At 46.8% G+C, this 24,468-nt stretch overlaps 1 protein-coding gene across 1 annotated transcript; it reads left to right on the top strand.

Moving 5' to 3' along the window:
- The first annotated feature begins 22,290 nt into the window (after nt 1-22,290).
- Nucleotides 22,291-24,401, top strand: LOC131289955 (pyruvate dehydrogenase [acetyl-transferring]-phosphatase 1, mitochondrial). The gene is made up of 3 exons (XM_058319311.1): nt 22,291-22,472; nt 22,568-22,876; nt 22,945-24,401. The coding sequence occupies exons 1-3, from the start codon at nt 22,344-22,346 to the stop codon at nt 23,911-23,913; spliced, it is 1,407 nt and encodes a 468-aa protein (XP_058175294.1). The 5' UTR covers nt 22,291-22,343; the 3' UTR covers nt 23,914-24,401.
- The last annotated feature ends 67 nt before the right edge of the window (nt 24,402-24,468 follow it).

Genomic DNA, 24,468 nt, shown 5'->3' on the forward strand with positions numbered 1-24,468 from the left:
GGTGGAATAATTTTTAATTATTATTTCGCTCCGTTGCACCTTCGTGGAAAATGTCTTCTCAAATCGGTCAATGGACCCACAGCTCAGCCGGTCTCGCACTCGGATATGCCGTCACCGTTGACGACAACTGTTCGTGCACATGACAAGTACACACATGGATGTATTTTTTTTTGTTTTGGGATCATGGCCACCCAGAGCCAGATAGCACGACTTATGATTGTGCCTGCATGTTTCCATTTTCTGCATTCGCAACATACGGGGATGAGCCGGCGCGTTTATGGCTTGGTCCGGGTTCACCGATGTGTCAAGTGCCACCCTCCTCCGCTGCTCCCAGAGCAGTCTTCTGTGCAGCGAAAAACAGCTGTGTAATGCGCTTAGAATTAGCGTACGGTGCAGGGGATGCGCATGGCGTCCCTTTCGCAATCGATCGATGGCACGAAGTACCCACACGGGTTCCCCACCCGTCCGGAGCATGCCAGGGAAACCCTACTCGCCGAACTCCGCAACACTTGAGCAGCCGCTCGAGCTGGCATGCAGTAGGGCTTCATCGCGCAATCGAGCATCGCATCGAGCGTCGCGAAACAATTTCCTGTTGTACACGCATTGCACACTTTCCATAGACGCCCGTGCTGGGACGTCTCGGCGAGCATAAGTCCGTGTGGTGCTCACGTGCTCACGCGCACGATTATGGGATACGGCTCGCGGGCACAGAAAGGCTCGAGAACCTCTCGGCGGCCGGCAACGATGCAATAAAATGGCGTTGCGCCGTTGGAAGCGTTGAAAAATAAGAAGGTTGCACAATAATTTAATACCGACCCTTTGGATCAAACCCTTATACCACCTCGCGATGACGGCGGCGACGTTGACGATTCAACGGCACACCATCCTTATGCAGCTACCCCGATTTATCCTCCGTCCTCCGCGGCCTAGAAGGCAGACGAAGCCTTCACCTACTGCTTTTTAAATGATGCTCAAAAACAGACCGAAGCGCAGACCAAACGGGTCGACGGGAAGGCATCCGATGTACTCACTAATTTACCAACTCCCTCGGGAGACACACCGTTACGACGCCATGGTTCCGTAATAGGATGCGAACCGATCGTCGTCGGAGTTGGAGGCGCCAAAAAATCGGCGAAAGTTCAACCTTCGAAAGTTGACCACGGCAGGAGAGGGCGAACAAAACGGAACGGGCTGCCACCAGCAGGGTTGCGTTACGGCCGCTTGTACGGCGATAATCCACTACACCATATCCATTGGCGACGACACAACGTCATCGTCGTGAGAGTGATAATGAACGGTCTTCCCCAGCCTCCCGCCGACCGCTCATCAGCGGAAAAAGCGAGGTGCCCACCTGTTACATAAAAGTTGATCACTTTCATTTTGCATTTTTTGTCGTGGTTCCCCCGGCCTGGAACCTGCTCTGGATGCCTTCACGTGGTACCTTGCGGTGAAGCTGGCTGTTGCGCCCCTTGCGGCTGTTATGTTACTCAGTCAGTAGGTTTGTCTGGCGCTTCGAGCACCGAAGGCGTATGTAAGACTGGATCGTGTGGTGGGTTTAGGTAGACGGCTCATCCGGTCCGGGGAAGAAAAAACCGAAAATTGTTGCCGGAATGAAATATGAATGAACATTGCTGATGGATCATGATTAATTGAGTGAAGTATTATCCGGCCTAAACGGCACTTCATTATACGCCATGGTGTGTTTCAATTAATTTCGCACGATGCAGGTTGAACCGATTAGCTTCAATCTGGAGCGAAGGTTAGATTATCTAATGAAAACATAATGCTTAATCAAAAATGGTCTCTTGAAAACATGTTTATGTTGTCCAAGTGACAATTGTATTGATATTTCTTCTTGTTAAATAATACAATTTGTTTACTGATGCGAAAACAGGTTTCTTTTTTATATGAGAGCGTCATATCATTTTTATGTAATAAATATACGCGTTGATAAAAACAAACTTCGCAATACACATCTTCCGTCAAACATTGACGTTGACTCGTGGGTGAAAAATCACTTGACGCTATGCTAAACAGTGATAATTGAGAAGGCTGCCGAACAGTAGTATATTATTTTTTGCCCATTACATAGATCAAATTTCGGATTGAAGTTTTTCATGTTTTTTGTTAAATATTTATACCCTTGAAAAAAGTTTCTAGTGGAACACACCATTAACACGGAATAAATTTGCAACCACTTACGCCAACCGGCGCCACAGAGGTCGATAAATTGATAAAGCCATCCATCAGCTCTATCAATTTAACATGTGCATAAACATTTGTCGATGTCTAAATTATTACGTTACGCACAGAAGCAGTCGTGAGCTCATACAACCGTCCTTCGTTGGTGTGATCAGGAAAGAATCGATTTTCCTTCCAGTTTCTTCCCTTCGCGCGCCTCATACCAGTTATCGAGAAAGTGGTCACAAACAGGTGGCAAAGAAGACGACACGCGGTACTGACGAATGTGCTAATTGATAAAACTCTTCTCACGTCGTAAGAGGAAGCGGTCGGTTGGTTGCCCATCTTTGGGTTTCACTCGTGCAGATCGAAGAGGAACTACGATCGATCCGGTCCGCGTCCATTTAGGTCCGTGGCTGTGATACGTCCGGTAGGCCAGACGATTGCAACATCGATTACGGGGTTAGTAGAGGAGAGAAAAGCTGCTCACCGAAAGAAAGCGATGATCATGCATGGCACTCGATCGGCAAACCAGTGCAAATATCGATTACGCTGCGGAGTTTATGCTTCCATTAGCACAGAAAAACCAACACGGTAAAGCCATCCGTGTACGACCGATGGAAAATTGCAACTGATTGGAAAACAAATATTTTCCACGCCGGTGCGAAGCACGACCGTTGCATTCAAAACGATCGCATGTCAGCAAAAAAAATCACACAGTCATAAATTATGTCAAACATAACCCCAAAATCAGGATCAACATTCACTGGTAGCAAAATTGGGAAAAGGAATCTCGACCATAGAAACATTTCTTTCTCCTTTCCTTATGCAAATCAGTTCAACGAAAATCAAGAAAAAAGAAACTCAAACGACCAGAAACGATGTGGTTGTGGTTTTGGGCTGGCATTCCGGGCACTATCACGGTTTGTTTACCTTTCTCGCTCCAGAAATCTCGTGCGAGTGGACGGATACAAAAAAAAAAGAGAAGAAACCGAAAACAGGTACACTTCCATCCATCCCCAAAAACGCTCTCCGACCCCGATTACGCAATGTCCCACTCGCCACTGACTGATTATGACATTTCTAAATCACATAACCTCATCACCTTCCGCTCGATTGCACCTCCAAGGGTTCGCCAACGGGGGAAAGGACGAGTGGAGTGCCGGAGTGGAGGGCTCTTTCTTGCTCTCTCTCAGCGTCCACTTCATTGCCTGTGCCATCGTTCGGGCGCCGCTTAAGAGCTGATCGTTAAGCCGGGCCAGATAAAACTCGGGAGTCTCCAACGGCAGCCAAAGGCCAAAGGAGGACCGGTGCTGGCAACACTGCTCGACCCAGGTGGAGGCTGGAAATTGTCGAAGAAACAAAACGGCAACTAAGCCACAAGCGAAAAAAACAAAGCACCGAAGCGGAGTAACTACCATCCACAGCAATTACTTGCAGTGGTTGTTAATCTGCCTCACCTTTGCATCCAGCGACCTCCAGCAGCATCCCGCTACCCCGGGAGAGTGCGGTCGGAAGGCCGGGTCTGGGTTGTTGTTGGTCTCCCGGTTGTGCGAAGGGTCCGCTCCGCTCCGCTTTTTATGACCACAAACGCTAACACACACCAGTGACACAGAAAACCGTGTCTTCCAGCTTGGAGGCACCTGGGACGCACGACGTTTGTTGGCAAAGACCACGAAGCGCGCGGTTTAACGCTGCTGGTTATGCGCCCGATCGAGCACATAAGTGCACTGCTGTGCCGGTGTGTGCACGGAAGGGGTGGAGGGACGACGGCGACGATGTGACGAAAGAGTCCCGCCTTGGATCGCCACAGCCTTCAACACTTCTGCGCATCTTTTTATGCTGTGTGTTTACGTTTCGTTCCCTCTTTTTCCTGCCTAGCTTTTACGAGTTTCTAGCATGAACGGTAAAGTTTGCCGGTTTTGTTGTTGCTTGTGTACTCTTTTGTGTTTACTACCAGGCACTTTTACTTTTTGGTTAATTTCCATCGGTTTCTAATAACCAAACGAAAGTGATTTCAGTAAATCAATATCAATACATCAATATTAATTTATATTTTCAAAAGTTTCTTTTCTTTTTCTTTCATGCATTCAATTCAAATTGTTAACCGATCGAAACATTCAAAATTTAGTTTTCAGTTTCCAAACAGAAAAAAAATTGGCTGGTTTCTCAGCCTTTCTGAACGGGTAGAAAATCCTAATCTCTCGAGGTCGATGATATCATTTTGTGTCGTTGCATTCAAGTGACTTACGAATACTGAATGACATCCGGCACTCGTTTTGTTTGTTCGGTCCCTAATTGAAGCGTAATCGATACTAATGCGAAAAACGTTACCCTTGTATTTATGCCCAAATTTTCCAGTGAAAACAACAAGCTTTCGAAATTTAAACAAAACAATAATAAACAAATATTCAATTTGCAGAGATTTGCGAAAAAAATAGCACGTGTTTCCGTGGATTGATAATGGTCCATTTGAACCGGTTCACTCTGAAATGATGAATACCTTATTTACGATCTCGTGCGGTCGAAAGGTGACAATTAATTGATAACGCTTTAGCCAGCGAGAGAAATGACAAACAAAATCCGTCCTATCCGCCTTCAATCGATCGTGAAATCAGCAAACCGAAAACCCGTTACGCATCTCACGTTTCATGCGCACGCTTAACCGTTAGCATAATATCGGCTCACGTTTCATCTCTTTACTGTGTTTCCTTCACACCGAGCCAATATGGTGAAATCAAATATTCGTCGAGTCGAGTTTTAACCGGAACCGGCCTTTGTCGCGAATGCAACCTCTCAGCGTGTCTCCTGGTGTCGTTGTCCTGCAGACTCCTGATGGTTGATCGCTTGTGGAACGTACAAGTCGTTGCTTTTGTTGCAAAAAACCACCGACGCTGGTGTTGCGTCGGCCTCGCTGTCACATGACCCAGCCATTAACGGATGAGCACAACCCGGGGGCGAAAAGGCCCGGAGAAAGGGTGAAAAAGTAGGCAGCAGGCGCTGAGAGAAACTACTAGAAGACCTTGTCGGCCATTACGCGCCAAAACAAATGTGCTGCGGGAACACAAGCGAAGCCGAGAGAGTAGCACAACACAACAACAACAACGGCAAAGGCACAATCCTCATCGAGGTCAAGTTTGCGCCGGAGTGACCAGGCCGGCCATCATTCCACGGAATGAAATTAAAAATTCAAGCCAGCCGGCTAAGAAGAGGAAAACAAGACGGTGAGCTACGCTACAACGGATATCACAGCCCGTTAGCAGCACACCTATGCCCCCAAGGAGCGCCTGAAGCGTCCGAAACGTTTTGCCTAAAGTCGCGGTCAACACCGGCTGACCAGCGTACGACCCATCTGCGTCAACACACGTTGTTGATGTGTCGCGTTGCGCAACTCCAGCTTAATTATTAATTTTGTGCACACCCGCGCTCACACACTCACACACATAGACGACGCATGTCCTACAAGCAGCAAAAGTATACAAAAGGTCCCTCTAGACTCTAAAGGAACGTCTTCGTGCTCAAGTGTTTGGGACAGGTTTTGTTTCCGGCTAGATTGTTGTAGACAGTATCGTACACGCCGAATTCAAAGGACATTTCTTTACTTTTACCTTTTTTACAGACGTTTTTTTTTGCTTTTTTAAATTAAAAATATCAAATCGCTCCGAGAGTGATGACGACCGATCGATCGAAGGATCGCGACATTCTTACCCCCGAGGGCACGCGTGGAACCCCCCCTGAAACCTGCTATTTAAATTTGACAACCAAATTAAAATATGAATTCCTTTCAACCCACTAACTTCTACACCTCTTAATGGATTAACGTAGACGAAGGCGCGAAGCGCAGATAGAACCGGGGGAGGATAGCAAGACTATTGGTACACCAGGGTCGCACAACACAATTTCACAATGTGGCCCAACCGTTTTGGCGAGAACGCCTCATCTGTGAACTGACCAATTGTTTGCTAAATAAATTTTTATGAAGCCCTTGTTCATGCTTGCGCAAACTACCTGGCAATGAATGTGAAATGATCTTTCCAACGTGATACTTTGTATGATTGTCAGAATTGCTAATTGAAATAATAAATAAAGCGAGTACCACATTCCCATGACGAAATATACTGGAAGAGTCTGCCAGGAATTGATAAGAAATGCACGTGACTTTTCATAGCATCGACGTAATTTACGATTTACAGCAGCATGGATTAGCATAAGAATTTAAAGTAATTGATTCAAGTAAAAATACTGAAAAATATGAATTCAAAGACACGTTTTCTCGTCGTTGCTTTGCTACCTTAAGATACAACCATGTTTGAAATTCGCTGTGAGTATCTTTCAGCAAATTGGAGGATGTGTGTGCAGCAGTTAAAATTTAAATCTTACGTCAAGCAGATCCGTAATTCCCAGTCGTCAAGTTTTCCTTCAATCGGCCATTATCCTTCCGCTCAAGAACACTTCAAGTCTGTGAATTCCGTGGAAGATTTTCCCAAATGATGTCAGCCAGTTTGTTCTTTGTCCTTCAAGATGTCTTTCCCATCTTGGTATTTTTTCCGATGGTCCAACAAATGGTCATTCTCATCCAAAACCCCGCAACCTTGATCAACTCACTCCGGCGACGACTGCAACATGGTCCTATGCTCCCAGCACCTGCGATCATCTGTGGGCACCCAGGTTACCCCACCGCACGATCGCCTGCATCGGCCGGCACGAGCACGATCGTGACTCGGGAAAACTTTCTCCACTCGGAAGCACGAACACGATCGCGGAACTCACAGCATCCCGCGAGCTGGCGAGATGCACGACGCATGACGCCACAGATCATCATCGCGCGAAATACAGTCGCGATCCGCCAAAAACCAGTTCGCCACCACCTCGGGTGAGTGGCGCCGCACTGGAGCTCACTTTTGATTTCATAAAAAGCACGAACCGACCGTCCCAACGCAGGCCAGTCGCTGAGGAGTCGTTGCGAAGTGAGCACGTGCAAATTCGTCTTGTTGGCGAGCATTGGCAGAAGGCCTTTTTCTCCAAGGAAAAGGCTGTTTGGCACCAGGGGAAGCAGGAGCGGAAGAAAAGTGATCTTTGGTAAAGATTGTGTGTGTTACTTGTGGAATCTTATAAATCTAGTAATCTGTGAGAAATAATCTCTAAGCTGATCAGGAACTCCGTCGAGTGAATTTTGAGTAAAGTTTTGAACCAGCTGTGGCAAAGCAAGTGATCGACACATATGATCGGATACTTAGATTCAAAATTGTGACAAAATCAACAACAGCTCAATATCAACTACGTGTTCAGTACAACTTTGTGATTAAAAAGTGAAAGTGTAAATTGTGCATAAGTTCGTTTTCTTACGTTCTTTTTCTTCTATTTTCTATTCTCAGGGTGATACCTTTTTCGAAATACGCTTACATTGTGATACCAAGTGAAACAGTGACACACGCGCACTAGAACAAAACAAGTTAAGAACAAAACCGGGCGCCGGATTCTTCTTCAGCTCCGTTCGTCGATTGTTATGCTTAGTTCGGTGTAATCAGTGTGTCCAGAAAGCACACCGAAAGCCAACGAGCAAACGAAAATGAAGCTTAACACAAGGATCAGTTCGACAAGGTAATTCCAACGTTCCAAAATACCAGTGACTCCCACAGTGAATTTTTATGCAAATTAGTTCTATTTCAAATGTTTAAATGTCAACGACATAATCTAGTGCTCAAAGGAAATGCACAATCCAACTCCATTAAACCGTTGTGGCAATGATTTCGGGATATTACTTTATTGGCACGAGAAAAATTCCCCAGCAAAATGCATCCGCTTCGACCTTTTGACCCGCACCATTCTTCACAATGTACCTCGCTAATGGCATGGAAAGAGAAACAGATTGCAGTTGCCGATTTCCAAAATTGAATAATCATTGTTTCGACCCTCGCTCGGCCGGGGAAGCCAAATTTCCGTTTCTGCACCGCGCGTCATAATTTATTTCCTACGCAACCTACGCACAAAGTGTAACCGGATTTCGGAAGGGTGAGGAGCTGAGCAAAAAACCAAAAAAAAAAAGTACATCATAAACCAGGCATGCCGCGCTCTATAACTACTTCCTCTCACTTTGGATCGAAATCTTAAATCATTGTTCTCTGCCCTCGTCGCATCGACCGGGTGCCGCTCCGAGCGGGCCCGAAACCGGCGACTACATAGCGTTGGCGCAAGCGTCGCCCAGCAGCATAGGTTTCACGAACCTTTTTTATTCCAAATCCCCGCACGAGCTCCACATCGCGAGGTTCACCCTTTTTACATGGGGCTTTGCGTGCGATATACACACACCCACCGCGATGCGGTCTCCCCTGGTGGACGTATTTCTTCTTTGGTTTAATTTCTTGCTTATGTGCTTTCTTGTACGCGGCCGCATCGGTTGCGTAAGATAAAAAGCAATTTCATTGAAGCTTCATGTTTTTCACCGTGAGCGCCGTTTCCTGCCCTCCCATTTCGGTCAAGTTGATGATGCGCGCAATGATGCGGTTTGGTCCAGCTAAGTTTGGATTTGTTACCAAAGGCCAAAACGAATCCTCCAAACCTCCCACGCAGTCAAACTCAAGCCATTCAATGTTCATTTAATTTTGCTAAGAAAAGGTTACGGATGCGTTCAGCTACAATATTAATTTCTCCATTTTCCAAAACACACCGTTGCTGATGTCCGGTGCTAAAATATAAACATTTATTAGGCTTTCGAACGTTGTTTGTTTCGCACTTCGTTTCGTCCGACATGATTGTGCGGATTTTCTTTTCTTTTTCGAACCGATTCTATCATTTCATACAGTTGTAAAATGTCAGCTGTTTTTTTGGAAATAACAAAATAACTTATCTTGAGCAAAAAACCAGTTTATTCAACAATAAATGATTTTTTCTTATAAGATCACATAGTTGCATAGTTGTTTTGACGTATTGATTGATTAGATTAAGCGACTTCCATTGTCTTCTAAATGTCATTTTTAAGAGCTCCATTATACCGTCTACGAAACATGTATGCTAGTGAACAGAACAAAATATTTTAGAATCCGGTAGTCCCTTGGCAACATTGGCCTTTTTATGTTGACAGTTTGGCCATTTATTTCCCACCGAAAAACCAGTCCCACAGCTCGTCCCTTCTCGTCGCTTAATTTGGTCAGCTTTTTGTCTCCGCACTCAACAAAAATACTTCCTGGTCAAAACCCGATATTTCGTTTCCTTCAACAGCGCTTCCCGCACAGCATGTTCCCCCAGGCCAAAGCTTGTCGACGAAGTGAAGCCTGTTATCGTAATAACACTCCAACCCTGACGGGACCGGGAAAAGACGACACCCGAAATCGAATGTCCCTACCACCCGGGACCGGTCTCGACTCGGGCTCTGCCCAAACCAAACCAAAAACCTGCTGTTCGCTCGATCGATTCGGCGCGATTTGGGACGATATAATGTTGTTGTGCTGCCGGTTCGACAATTTTTGCACCTGTAATAAATCCCGCCCCACGCGGTGGATCGCAATTTCGTCCGTTGCGATGCGAAACGCGAATCAGAATTCGTTAAACAAAAAACAACAATAAAATGAAAAACAAAAAAAACTTCACGCTCACGGTACCCACAACGGTGACGTAGCGCACGATACCGTCGACGTAACTCCGCGCGCCGATCGGACACCGCCAGCAACGCCAACGTTGTATCCGCGGCACGATCGGCGGATCGGTGGTTCTCATTAATAAAACATAAGCTTTCCCAGAGGGGAGGGCACGGGGTGGTACGTCCAAGCGGTAGATAGGGCAGGTAGCTGGACCTCGTGATTACGCCACGAAGAAGCCAGAAAAAAAGCTCACTGCCGCCAATTTATTATGCACCTTTCGGACGTTACTGGACCATTTCGGTGGACCGCGAACATAACCGGGCGGCGTGAGCATAACGTTCCCGCAGCACTTGCGCCGTGTTTGTCGGGGTACTTTTTCACACCACGGTGAACCCGAAGGTGAAATTAAAACGGACATAATAGAGCATTAGACACCGGTTACCTTGGAAGTTTCCAGATAGAGATCGCGATCGACTGCAGTTGTTTCGGCTCCTGCAATAAAGAACACCACAGGTGGGGGTTCCTGCCCTCCCTGCCTCGTAGGATTGACCTGGAGGGAGACGACAAACTTGCAAATTTAGGCCAACCAGCCGAGCTCGTTCGTCCTGCTGCAGTCTGGACTTCCCTCACCCGGGTGACATTGAAGCACCATTTGTCGAGCTTTTGAAGGGCAGTCCGTGCCGACTCACTGACCCTCCATAGATGGTTCCAAGCGCCAAGCGGTGACCAAGTAATGCCAAATAATGCTAAGAAGTCACCATGACGGTGAATGCATGCGCCTTAAGTGACTCACCGCTTGGTAATGTCATCTGAATAATTAATTTGTTAACATTTTCCTACGCTCCTCAGATGTGAGTGGATGATTATGAGGAAAAATACTTCAAACCCTTGTTTTTTAGAATTCGTCATTAACATCTTACCTCGTCCCATTCATGTATTATTAAAAGAAACACTGGCAAGGGTAAAACAAAAAATTGCAAATAAATCCTCAGGTTTATAGTGGAATAAATCTCCCTACAAACACGGCACAACACATAGTTTCCGCAATGAAACGCGGAAGAACAATATTTTTATACACTCACCGCTACGGTTCGTCGCTTGATTTCCCGTTGATGTCTTTCGTTCCACTTTGTGCGAATTCGGTCGATCCGTTGACGCCAGCGCGGGCGATTGACGTTCCTTCTGCCAGCACAATGGCACAGCAGACAGAAACAATTATTTAAAATGTTTCTTACCGTGGCCCTTCGATTGCATTTCATGGTTTTTGAGAGCACGAGCGAAAGTTTGTCGCCGCGCCGGATGCATCCCGGATGGCACATGTCGAACAATTGGACTTTCCTTTTCCAAACCGACCCTATCCTCGAAGAGTTAATGCGGTCGAATGCATTCGGTTTAAATGGAACACACGGTTCATGCTTATTCAAATGAGAGATATTTAACTGCTTGGTTTTCCGATGCAAGTTTCGCGGACGGACGCAGAACGTCCTGTTCTTCTCTGTATTTTTCTAACATTTTCTCTTCGTCGTGTTATCTCCCGAACCGCGCGCAGCGCATAAATAAAATTACCATAATGCTAGGTGAACGAATTCTGCACAATCCAGCAGCTCCGACAGATCGTAAAGGATGATTATGCACGCCAAACAAGCCTCCTAGTGCTGGTGATATTTTCTTCTTCTTGTCCGGAGGAATCGTGCCCCAATCGTGACCGGATTGACACGAAACTCCGATTGGAGAATGACAAAACCGAGTGGCTTAGAGCGTTGCAGCCCAATCGAAGTTCTTTGAGAACATTAAACATTGCTCAAAAAAGAAGTTAGCATTGGTGACACAAACAAAAGCATTAACAACACACACAGACAAAGGCTAAACAAGCGCCCCAGTAAACTCGATTCGGATGAAACGTGAAGAACCTCGCTACACGTCACCCGATGCACCGCAGCTGCTCGACTCTCCCACGGAAACGCTTAGCGGTCGGCCCAAACGGGCGGCACATTAGAATCTCCAATTAACATCATTAACCTTTTTCCCCGCGTGTTGCTACTTTTTTCCGGCTGTTGTTTTCCGCTCGTGTCGGCCGTTCCGGGATCAACCTTCGGAACGCTACGTCGATCGTGCACCATGCCGGGCGCACGGTAGCCTTTGCCACTCCCGGATTCTCCGATCCCGATGGAGGTTTTCCGCGAATCACACACCACATGGCGCTCATGGTTTGTGCGTGTGCGAGCAATGGTGGCGCAAACTGATCGCGGTTGAACGTTCGCATAAACAACATTTGAGATGAGGATGATCTTTTATTTTTCCTCTCTGTCTCCCATATCGTTCGCTGCCGTGTGTTGTAACGCGATACTACCGCAAACCGCAAAGCAAAGTGTACTGAAGCGAGGGGTATGGGGTAGCGAAAACAGCTGTGACATGCTCCGGGCGCTGGCGAAGATCCGGGATCACTTTTGCCGGGTTCGTCGCTTCGTGCGGGGAAGCGCATAAATCATCTCCCGTCGCTAACGTCAAAACGCTCGGTGCGATAATGGGGCGAATTTTTGGTTGCCGAGCCATAAACTCCGGTTTAAAAATATCTGTTTCCCAACTTCAGCGAATGCGGTGGACGCTGGGCGATTGTCGCTTGCGACCCTTGAGGGGAACCCTACGGAATGGGAAACCGTTCCGGCAAACCGGGTTCACATCTTGTACTTTCCAACACCAACTCTGACGAACTGGCGAACGGAGGTTTGTCGAAAGCGATCCCCAACCCGAAGTCCCTCACTCGAACCGGCACCGAACGGGTTGCGGTTTGGTAATACACACGCGCACTCACACAAACGCACACTCAAACCGGCTCCATTTTGTCACCTCCCCGTGGTTTGATCGTTTGAAGATGTGTTCCTTCTGCCTCGGATGTGCCTTGCTGACATCATCGAACGCAGCGTCGGTTCCGCAGCGAAACTCCTCCCTCCCTTCAAGGCGAAGGCTGAATGCCACTTCCTCACCTTTTGTTCCGTATCGATTTGTCGCCATATTTCACTTTCTACTCGCGCGTCCGCATACTTCATCCCCCACAAGCACACTTTTCCCCCCTAACCATCACGCCGGAGGTCGGTTTTCGTTTGCGACGGAATGACAGATGCCTCGCCAATGAGCTGTCAAAGGCAGAAGATCTCCGGTTTGCTGCCAAATCGAACGTTCGCCCTTTCGGAGCTGCGTGGGCCCTGGTCTTCGCGCGGTCTCGACGGTGCATTTCCTCATTTCCTTCCCCTTTTCCCAGCGACTCTATCATTCCATTAGCATACAAAGCAAGGAAAGCATCCCCCGGAACGGGGGGAAACAGCTGACGGCGGGTGGAACGTTTTAACCGAGGGATGATCTTCGCGCGTCACCGCGCGTCTACTCGACGGGAGTGACGTGACGAATGATTGATTGCACCGGCGCTCGGAATGCTGGACGACCTTAGCGTTGGATGCGGTCACCGATGCGATATATTTCAGACCTTTGAACTTGAATCCACCCGTGACTGATGGCGATATTTAACACCGGCGCGTGTGGCAAGCAACGGATAGGCAAATTTTCTCAACTACTAAAAGTGTTGCAAACGGTTTCAAAAAGAACTGATTATAAGCGGCTGCCCTGTTGGAATTTCTGCAGCACTCCTCTGATCGGCTGCACATCCACACACAAACCGCCGGCCAAGGCACACCGTCGTTTGTGCCGCAACAGTCGAGCTCAAGGAAAACCGGTCTCCGGATGAGCCGCAAAAATGTCCCCGGGTCACACACCACCCGACGGTAGCGTCTCCAGCGTTTATCCCTTACTGTGTTTACTTTTTTTATTTTACACTCATCGAAGTCGAAGTTCTCGAGTGTCAGCACTAAATTACATGCCTCCCAGCTCGGCAGTCTCCACTGCGCGGGGCTTTGGCGGACCAATCATCCTGCAGATTCTCGTTCTTGCACACTGCGCTGGGTGCGATATGGCTCGGCCAAGACACGTCACACACCAGCAATTAGCACCAGTAATGAGACAGTTTAATTTCAATTCTCACCTTCACACCGATTCCGAAAAGTGGAATCGGGGATACACATAATTCAATACAATTAGTCAAGACGGCACTAATAGTCAAAGCGGCTGGTGAAGTAGGTTTCGCGCCTGCCCGATCGTTGATGTCTTTTGATTCCGGCTATTCCAGAACGACGTGCGAGGTTGCAGCGGCCGGTGTTTAATTCATCGTTGGTAGATAATTTGAAGATAAAATCGTGTCTCGGGAAACTATTTTTAGACGCTTTGACCTCCAGAGACTGGTTGGGTGTTTACAAATGCAAATTTAAATGTATCCAATTTTAAGACGCTATTAATAACAATTTTACGATCCGATCATTTGAATAAAATTTAAAATAACATTTGAAAAATATATCCAATCTCCCGAAACTGTCCTACTATCCAGATCTCGCGAGAGTCCAATCTTCCGTGCTTTATTAAGGCCCATCATAAAACGTTTAACATAAAACGGTCAAACGGAAGAAGTCATTTCTCCGGCATTATAAAACCACGCTTTTCAGACTTTTTTTCCTTAATCCACTCGTGCCTACCAACCTTTCATGTGTTTGTGCAAACGTAAAAACATTAATGCGGGCAAAAACATATACCTATGCATGCTTGTGCAGCTTCCTGTGGCAACAGCAACAGCAACAACCCCATGCCGGCCTTTCCGTTTCATCCGAAACCAATCGCAAAAGCCACCCGATGCGCGTGCGGTGAAAGATGTGTTTCATTTCATTTTCTTTCGTCGGGCAACGGCGCGCTTCCCGATCCACGCAGCTTCCGAGCGGGCCCCGGCCGGAGCAAAGGTTCGGAATCGATCGAAAGTGAATGCGCACAGCGAAAGATGAGGCAAGCGGTCGTGCGTGAAAGTGTGCGTCCATGAAGCATACGTATGTGCATATGAATATGCTTTCGATTTCCATGCACCACAACACTTCAGTTCATGCCAAGATGCGTGCGTCTGATTGAGACGAGCATGTCCGATCGATGGTGCTTTGATATTTCGAAGCACCCATCGCGAGATGTTGCTTTGGCTGTTTAAGATTAATTTTCTTTTGGTTATAATACGAAAAAAGGCAAATGTTCCCCCCTTGCGATCGTTTAACCGAAATCCCCGGCTAGAAGCAATATGAACATCTTTATCGTTGTATCCCGGCCAATGATTTACATTTAATGGTTATGACATTTTACAAATGACTTTTTCATCGAGCACCCACGACCGGGAGTCAATTATTAATTTAAATCCTCGCTTAAAGGCAAAAGAAAGTCGCAACAAAACCGCTCTCTCGTAGTCGTAAGATGGCTTACATAAGAAAACATGGTACATGGTTTTACTAAAATGTTTTCGTTTCTTTCTTCTGCCTTATCTTTCCAGGTGAGTGGCCATCCCGCGCTAAGCCAATTGCCGTGAGTGACGAAAGCTGCAACCACAACAGGCCTGTGCTGTTGTTTTTCAATCATGAGTAATAATTTTCATCGCGAAGCACAATGTGTTAAAATAATACCGTACCCGGTAGCGAGAAACCATCTCGGTTTGACCACCGAGCCTCTCGCTCTCTCTCTCTCTAGGACTGCATTTCCGGCCCGGCGAAAGGGGCCAGAAGTTCAGCATGTCGCGATCGTACGCGAAACGAGTCATAACTCAGAGCGCACAACTGCATTCCACACTTTCCTCCCGCCGGTTCGCTTCTTTCGGATTGGAACAAAAGAAGAAAACTTCTCATTCACCCACTGCGGGTTTTTGTCCGGGAAAGCATTACAACCAGGAACTGTCCGCCTATGGCTGGCTTGCCGATATCGGCATATTGAAAACGAAAGTTTCCCGAAGCCCGCGCAGAAACATCGTCGATCTACTTCTGATCCGACGCTTCGCCTTGCTTGGCGTCTTGCTGGAAGAGTCTTTGCACCGTTGTACTTTCGGTTTGCTTTTTGTTTTAATCACATTTTCCTTCGCTTCCTCGCCACTGGCGGGCAGTTCGTTTCTTCATTTCCCACACACGAAAGTATACCGATCAACGCGGTAGGTTCCTTTCGTGGCAGACATTTCTTCCCTCGTCTGACCGGTGTGCTTTCCGAAGGGTGTCGAGTACCACGAAGTATGCGCGGAGAGTAAACAACGGTCCTTGAAACTTTCTCCACCGACGCATGCTGACCTCTTGAGCTGCGATGTTGAAGGAGCTACCAGACAACAGAAAAGAAATTTTCAGCCGGGTGTGTTTCGAACTTGTTACAGCCTTTTTCATTTTTTTTATTTCAACACTCTTTTGTAACTGTAAACATTTTAACTTTGGTTTATGTGCAGAAATTATATGGTAGTTCCATTCTTGGAAAGAAAATCTCAAAGAATTCTATTTTAAACCTCTATTTACAACCCATGGTTCGAGAACGGAAACGAGACCTTGCCAGCCAGTAATTGCTCATCATTAAATGGCGCAATTTGGTCGAAGTTTGCCATGCATTTTCCGGTTTCAAGCCCGCCTGGTCCGCTCGTTCCTCGTTGTGCGAAAGACACACCACTCCGCAAAGAAGCGACGAACCCCCCGAAGCGAGTTTGCCGGCAAACAAGGCCAAACGGTGGTGTCGAAATGTGCACGCGAATTTGAATGGATTGCAGTCCCCGTCAGCCCTCTATGTGTGTGTGTGGGTTTGTGAGGGAAGGTAGTCGTTTTGTTTGAGGGGTTTCCAGTGGCCACACACAGCACCGCTGATTAAGATTTTTCGAGTGGTGTTTCTGGAAAAATTTCGCCATTTTGTGCACCCAACTAAGCCGAACCGAACGGTGGTGTGCTAGCCCTGACATTATGCTACGCGCTGCCCCTGGTGTAGGTGGTTGGCCGGCTGGAGATAGTGTTGGTCGGGGCCGAAAGAGACTTCGATTTGGTTTAGTGCCAATGTGATGAAATTCCCAGCTCTCTACGTTTGGCTTCGTGCAACACTAGCTCAAGAGTGGAAACTGCAGACGAATGAGCCCCAATCCTGAACGACGATTTCCAATTGATGATCTCGAAAAAACGATCGAGCGATTTCATCACCAAGTCGGCCACTGTGAGTCCAAAAGAAAACCTCCAACCTTGTTGGTTTTGCATAAACTTTCGCTTTCGTTCCACTCGGTCGCACGGTTTCCCTAAAATTTTACACAAAAAAACCAAATCGATGGTTGCACATTCCACGCGACTATTGGATCTAAAAATTCTGAAAGCCGGTGATCGCGATCCCGGCAATCAACTGGCTCGAACCGGTTGAAGGCCTACGAATTGCTCCCGGGAAGCAAGTTGCTGACGATCGTTTGATCCGCGAATTGAATGGATTCGTGTCGGCAAGAGACCAGGTTTTCCCACGGTTAGCGGCGGTTTGAGAGTGGTTCATCTGCCTGGTTTTCTATTATCACGACACTATCACAACAGTCGGTCGATCGGCCGCCAATTGAACACGAAGCTCCCGTGCACGTGTATTGAACGGAGCTTGGGAAATTTTGCCTTCCTCCAGTAATGGGCCGCTGCGATCGGTATATGCGGAAGTTGGGTGCATAAAAACGCAACCCTCTGCTCCCAACCCGTTAGGCTGGGATTCGAGCAGAACGGTGGCTTAAAATATTCAAAACAATTTCGACGCGCCGCATCGTTGCAGCACGAACGGCAAACACTTCCTGCTAGTTGTGATTCGTTCCCAGCACCTCGTGGAAAGCCGTTGGAGCAGAAATGTTTTTCCTCACGCCTAACTTACGCGATTCGTACAAAGGCGCATCAGTTAATCCCCCGATATTCGATGGCGGAGCGTTCCAAGCCGGTTGCTGTAAGATGATCGAATTTTACGAACCACCACCCCTGTGTTTGTGGCGTTTTGTAACAAAACCATTTTGAACCCTCCGGAGATTGTAAGCAGACTGATTGCTTGGAAAGCGATAAAAATCGCCGGTAAATACGTTCCGATGGAGCGTCAGACATTGCCACCGAAGGCGATAAAAACATGATAAATGTTTACAAACCAACTTGCCGATGCTATCGAATCAGATAAGTCGATCTGATGCCAATGACCTGGGTGTGATCTGGTTGGACCTTCGCAACGACGATCGATTACAGTTGAGACGGTTCTTGTGCTTTGTCGAGTCATTGACCTTTGAGAAAACGTAACGGGATTTGTCGTACCGTGAGTTTTTTTAAATAGCATCTAATTGTTTTTTTAAACCCTAAACTTTTTCAATGTAATGTAATGGAGACAACAAAGTATACAAGTGCTCTAAAGTTTCAAAACAAATTATTACAAAATATTAACCAATTCACAGAGTAGGTCAAGTGTACAAAGCAACCTGTAACATTTTCGCGCCCTTCAGTTTCCCCTTGAATGCTTCAACATAATAGGTAATTGAAGGTTAGAAAACCATAAATTAAACCTGACAATACGTGCCTGTTGGGGACATTTTTTTCTTCACTTTCCCACTCCTTCTGCGCGACGAAAAGCCGCACCACCGGAAAGGTGCATCTTTTGGGTGCGCAATGTTGCATGCTTACACCACCCAACCCATCCAGTCGCGAACGCAACAATTACGTGCGGCGTTTACTAACTAATGTGCAAATTGCTACCGCTTTACCCGAGCCAACCAGCGCGAGTTATCGTTATTACTGCATCCGACCTACTGCACCAGAAACTGATGTCATCAAATTGTCACGCCGTCGTGCCGAAAAGGGACGATTTTACTTTCGATTAGCGTCGCTGGTCGTCGTTGGGACACGCCGTGAACTAACTGAACGGTGGGCCCGTTTTGCGGTTCCCACACACGTATCGGATGGCGAACACATTTAGCTCCCATTTTCAAACGCGCGCAACATGACAACCCGTTGTTGGCCCCCTCGGTTAAGTGGCATTAACCCTTCCAGCGGCTTTCAAGTGCTTATTGAATGCATTAATGATCGATCCCTTTTCAGCGCTGATGGGGTGTTGATTCGACATGCTTTATGCACCGCTCAAGCGTTTTTCGTATGTGACCACTCAACACCAGGCTTAAGATGGTGCATCAATCGAGGATCGCTGCTCGTGGAAATATCCATGAATAGAAGAAGAAGAATCAAACAAAACCGTACGGCTGATGATGAGAATGGTGAATTCCAAACCAAGGACGAAGATGAGCGTGATGAAATGGATTCAGCATTCTTTGTACCTGGCCTTTTTTTTATTTAAACGTTTTTTTTTTTTGTAATTCTCTTTTATTTCAACTAAAGATTTTTAAAAGATCAGTGAAATCATCGCAAAGAATTTTGTGATATCTAATGTTATGGTCAAATTTTAATTTCATTCGGTTTGAAGGACAAACATTAACCACTTGAGAGCATTCGTCATAACAGCTGATGGCTTTTATCTCCTCAACCTTACGATCGGTTTTCCGTATCTAACTGAGGTCATGAGAATTTCCGATAATGTTTGTTCGCTGTCCACGCTTCAACCATAGCAGATGATTTCATCAAAATGCCGGGGGTTTCCTTGTGATTATTAATTTGTTTGGTTGTATTTTTTTCTGAGTCCTGTAGCGACGAAGATTGAAGAACGATTTCCAGGAATGTGACAATGAACTTTCGACATGCTAGAATGTTATGAGAACCATGTCAGCCTACGAACGCCGTTGAACGTCGTGAGCTGCGTTTGCTGATCCACTCGCCGCCACTTACGGCAGCGCGGTTTGAAGTGACGAGCAAACACATTGTTGTACGGCAAACAACATTTGTGCATTTGTTGTGGTAAAACAAAGTGAGATTCGAACAAACCGAGGTACGTACGAGTTTCGTACGTAAAAAATTAAACCTGAGCGTTTCCCACATTCCATAACACCATGATTGCGTGAAAATTCAAGTGAATAAACCAAACAACTTTACCTTTCAGCCTGTCGGATTTGTTTGAGAATATTAAATCCCATCATCTTAATACAAACGGCTGATGGCAGACAAGGAATGTTTCCGCACGCAATCAATAATCGTTTTGACACCACACAAATTTTTTTGTTCATCCATTCATCGACATCAACCGCGACAAGATCATCATTGTACATATCTTCCCATTAAAAGAGTTCGTCGCTTGCATTCCTTATGCGAAGTCTTTTGTTTTAAGCCTCGCTCGGCACACGGTGCGTTGCTGTATTTGCATTAAAGCTAATCGGTAAATCATCCGCGGTCACGGCACACAATGTAGCGATGGAGGCGCACCATCAAACCCAAACCATTCATAATCAACCCACCAAGATGATGATTTAATCAAACAAACAGGGACGGCAAGGCGCACACGAGGCAATTCCTCTCGTGCCATCCGTCCAAAACAGCAAACGACGTACCGGATCGTCAGTTGTTCAGGCAAAAGTCACGTCGGTCCCTCGACGTTGGAAGCACAAATAGCCCTACGATGTACCTGCAATCACTGGCAAGAATTTAAATGAGCATTCCACAACCGATCTCACACAACACGCGTCGGAGATTTTATCCTAACGGCGAAAGTACAGAAGCCGGTCAGGGTCCGCTAGGCCACGGCGCTCTTCTTGGTGAGCAAAGATGGCGCCGTAACCCCCTATCCAGTGGCGGACGATTTACGATCCCTGTTAATTCCATAAATTGGCAGTTTCCAGCGGCGAGCCATAATTCTCCTCACGAACCAGCGACACGTTAACCTTCCAATCAGTGTCCCTTTGGCGTCGGAAGATGGCTCTATTGAAGTCACTCTCGTCACACGACGAACCTCCCCCTTCAACTCGACCGTGGCTAGGTACCATCTGCACGAGCCACCCTCATCGTGCTGTAAAGGCACGTAATGGGGGAGACCTCGCGCTGCAGGGAGTGCTCCTACGGTATTAGATAATTGTAGTCCTTCCATCACAAACTCCCGTGCTAACCGTACGCTACCCTCCGTTAAACGTCGCCAATGGTTTGATTTATATACTTATTCGCACCCGATCGCACAAACGAAGGTGTTGTTGCACTGCTCGGGCCACTCTCGGGCTTGCCATTGTACACTCCTTTGCATGCCCGCGAGCGCCATCCATTTACTTTCACTTTTTACCGAACAGGTAATATTGGGCGCCCGTGGCACATTCTTGTCGCGGCGTTAATCGGCCTCAGCGGGACGCGAAAGGATTTATTACGGCACGTTGCCCTGGATCAGCTGCTGAACCGATCGCTCCAGGCTACAGTAGATGGCAAAATCCATCATTTATTAAATGTAAAATAAATGGTTAATTCTTCACGTCACGGGATTAACCATTTACAAAAAAATAGATTGCCATAGTTTTCATTATGATCTCAGGCCAAAAGATCTTCTATTGTATCACAAATCAGAAAAGGCTGATCTTCTTGTCGACATCGAAGGTCACCCGACTCTTCACGCAACACGGATATGAAATTCGCGTCTTTCGCATGAGAGTTCCACCTTTTTGTGGTGCGAATTCTCAACAATCACCGCGGGGATGCCCAGGAGCACGCTGTATATCAAATGTTCTGACACACACCCTTTAGACAGACACTCGCTAATTCCTCATTCGTAACGTAATTCAATTGTCATGCCAATCATGTTCCCTGTTCTTTTTGGCCCCTTGCAGCGAGTCAAATAACAACGGCCGATTATCCCCACTGAGCTAAACGGTTCGGCAATGTTTACCAAAACACTTCAAAAGCTTCGGGTCCGCAAGCATGTCTAGCACAACGACATTCCCATTCAAAAGTTGGCCCCCCTTGAACACGTGCTGCTGACTGCAATTGATCTTATCCGCGTTCGCAGCTTCACGGATCAAAACATGACGAAACACTTTTTTGGGCATAGGATTGCTTTAAATGCCTTCCCAAAAATTAAATCTACGTCCGGGTGACCTTTCGCATTCGCGACTGCATAGTGACTGTGAAACTGGAAAAATCTTCAAATATCCCGTTCTGAAGACATGCTTTAATCTGGATAACGCCAGTTATATCCGGGATCTGTTTATCGCTCGCAAAAGCCGGTAGTTGTTTTTTGTCTAAGGGCTTGATTTTTATATTATTCACTCTGGAGCATATGACGTTATACGAATGAATCACATCTTGTACATACAAACTGATAAAAAAATAAACCTAGACAGATAATAAGAAAGAGGGTTTTTCCACATTCATTCGATCAAAATAATGACTTAAAATAAAATGAATGCTAATTTACATTCAATTCATTGAGGTAATGAATTAAAATTTTACAAAATCTGCAGTCCTCAATATATTTGGTCCAACGGCTATACATCTCTCGTGTATAAACCTTAGTTGGCCCCACGACCGAGATGTATACAGCTCCAACCCAAGTTGTCAAACCAATTGTCATGTGATTTTGACAATTCAACGAATCGAAAACCGCGAGTCAAAACACGACACTAAAAAAATAAACGCTCACTTCAACGGTGCATAATAACTTTATTTTTATATTTAGTTCAGATATTTCGATGTGATAAGTGACTACGAGAACAATTGCGATGTACGCGATACGAATGTGAAATGAAAAACTGTATGAAATAGCGAGAAACTCAATCAACTTTGGTGTCTTCAAAAGACACTCCGTGCTGAAAAAATGTCGACTCTGTCGCTCAAATTCCTCGCTTTCCGGAACCATCTGCTCACGGCAGTCTACAGCCGAAACTACCACCGTGCTGCCGCCCTGCACCGTCCGTCGGGGCCACCGAAACTCTCGCCATACGATGTGCGTACCGTGAAGCCCGACGAAACAGGTTATTCTGCTTCTATGAAATCGGTGTTTTTTCAACGTTTCCTCGTTTCGTTCGTTACCTTTTGCAGGTAAACTGTATACTTCGAACAAACGAGCACACACAGGAATTTTTTACCGGCTCCGTCAAGAGCTACGACTCTAACCAGCTTGCGTCCAATTCGCCGATAGAAGATTCGCGTAGCGAGGGAAGCTGTGTCCACACATCAGGCCTACTGCTGGGCATATTCGATGGCCACGGTGGACCGGCCTGTTCGCAGGTTATTAGCAAGCGGCTTATGCGCTACATTGCTGCCTCGCTAGTTCCTCCGGATGATTTGCGGCAGCATATACTGAACGGGGCGCAGAGTTTTTCCTTCCTGAGCTGCCATAACGACAAGGCAAGACATTGTCTTCAGAGTGAAGAAAGGATAGAATTTATCGGCTAATGGGACGTTATTAATTCCAGCTGGAGTTCGTAAGCGAGATCAAGGAACTGTACGAGAAAAGTTTCCATCAGTTTGCGACCGAACTGACGAACACAACGCTCGCCGGCTTTCAGATGCATCAGACGCTCGAGAATGCGTTCATCCGGCTGGATCAGGATCTTTCCCGAGAAGCAATCGAAATGCCCAGCTTACGCACGATGTCGGTGGCTATGAGTGGAGCGGTAGCCCTCGTTGCACACATCGACGGACCACACCTGCACGTCGCCTCGGTCGGAGATTGTTCCGCGGTACTTGGAACCGTCACCGACACAGGGCAGTGGGTGGCCAAGAAGCTCACGAACGAACACAACTCAGACAACGTGGGTGAGGTGAGGCGTTTGCTAAGCGAACATCCAGCCACCGAGCGGGACACGGTCATTCGCGGTGAACGGCTACTGGGTCAGCTGGCTCCACTACGAGCGATGGGTGACTTTCGGTACAAATGGTCACGGGAGCAGCTGGAACAGCTCGTGGTGCCACAGTTCGGTGAACAGGTCATCGCGCCGTACTACCACACCCCGCCGTACCTGAGCGCTTGTCCAGAAATAACGCACCACATTCTCACTCCGCGCGATAAGTTCCTTATCATAGCCAGCGATGGGTTGTGGGATACGATGAGCGCCATGCAGACGGTGCACCTTGTCGGAGAGCACATGTACGGTAAAGCTTTTCTGCAACCACTGACGCTGCCGAAAAACGACGTTACGCTTGGGGAGATCAGTCAGATGCTCAGCACACGGAAGGCAGGCCTTCAGAAGAAACCGCTCGATCGCAATGCGTCAACGCATCTCATCAGAAACGCACTCGGTGGCACCGAGTACGGCGTGGAGCACTCGAAACTGTCGCACATGCTATCGCTACCACAGGATATCGTACGACTGTTCCGCGATGATATCACTATAACGGTCGTTTATTTCGACTCGGAATATCTCAGGAATTGCCCTACCTAAAACCCATGGCATCAATGACGCAATCAAGCGCGCATCCATCGAATGCTTTGTACTAAACACGTCCTGGAAGCATTTAATAGTAATGACGTGCAGTCGCGTTTGCCAACAACAACGAATGTATATGTCGAAACGACCCACGGCTCGAAAGATTGATTTTATTTTTTACTACATTCGTTTCGTGTTCTTTAAACCGGTTCCGTCTGGTGAATCATTCTTGCAAAATACCGGCAATTGGAAGCACTACCGAAGAGGACTGCACGGCATGGGATAAGTCGTATGGTTTTTTTTTCAAAAAGACATCGAATCAATTACCCGTGAGTCAGAAAACAAAGGACGGACGGACTGTTAAGCCTCGATTAGTGTGTTTTTTGCTGGGAGAGGTTCAGGGAAAATAATTAACAACTAAACGAGCCGGAAGCGCTTGCGTGTACTACTGTGTGTCAATTTTTATTTGTTGATTTTATAGCTAAAATAATAAATTAAAGTGATTCTGTGTACTTGTTAATGTTTTCTGTATAGTTCTGTAAATGGCGAAGGCATGTTAAAAGGAACATG

Source organism: Anopheles ziemanni, chromosome 2, assembly GCF_943734765.1.
Source record: "Anopheles ziemanni chromosome 2, idAnoZiCoDA_A2_x.2, whole genome shotgun sequence".
Taxonomy (NCBI): Eukaryota; Metazoa; Arthropoda; class Insecta; order Diptera; family Culicidae; genus Anopheles; species Anopheles ziemanni.

What these genes read in the sequence shown, in the direction of transcription:
- LOC131289955 (XM_058319311.1), top strand. Translation starts at nt 22,344, where the DNA reads ATGTCGACTCTGTCGCTCAAATTCCTCGCTTTCCGGAACCATCTGCTC. An exon ending in CGAAACTCTCGCCATACGAT is followed by an intron (nt 22,473 to 22,567) that starts GTGCGTACCGTG and finishes TACCTTTTGCAG; the next exon opens with GTAAACTGTATACTTCGAAC. An exon ending in TGAGCTGCCATAACGACAAG is followed by an intron (nt 22,877 to 22,944) that starts GCAAGACATTGT and finishes TATTAATTCCAG; the next exon opens with CTGGAGTTCGTAAGCGAGAT.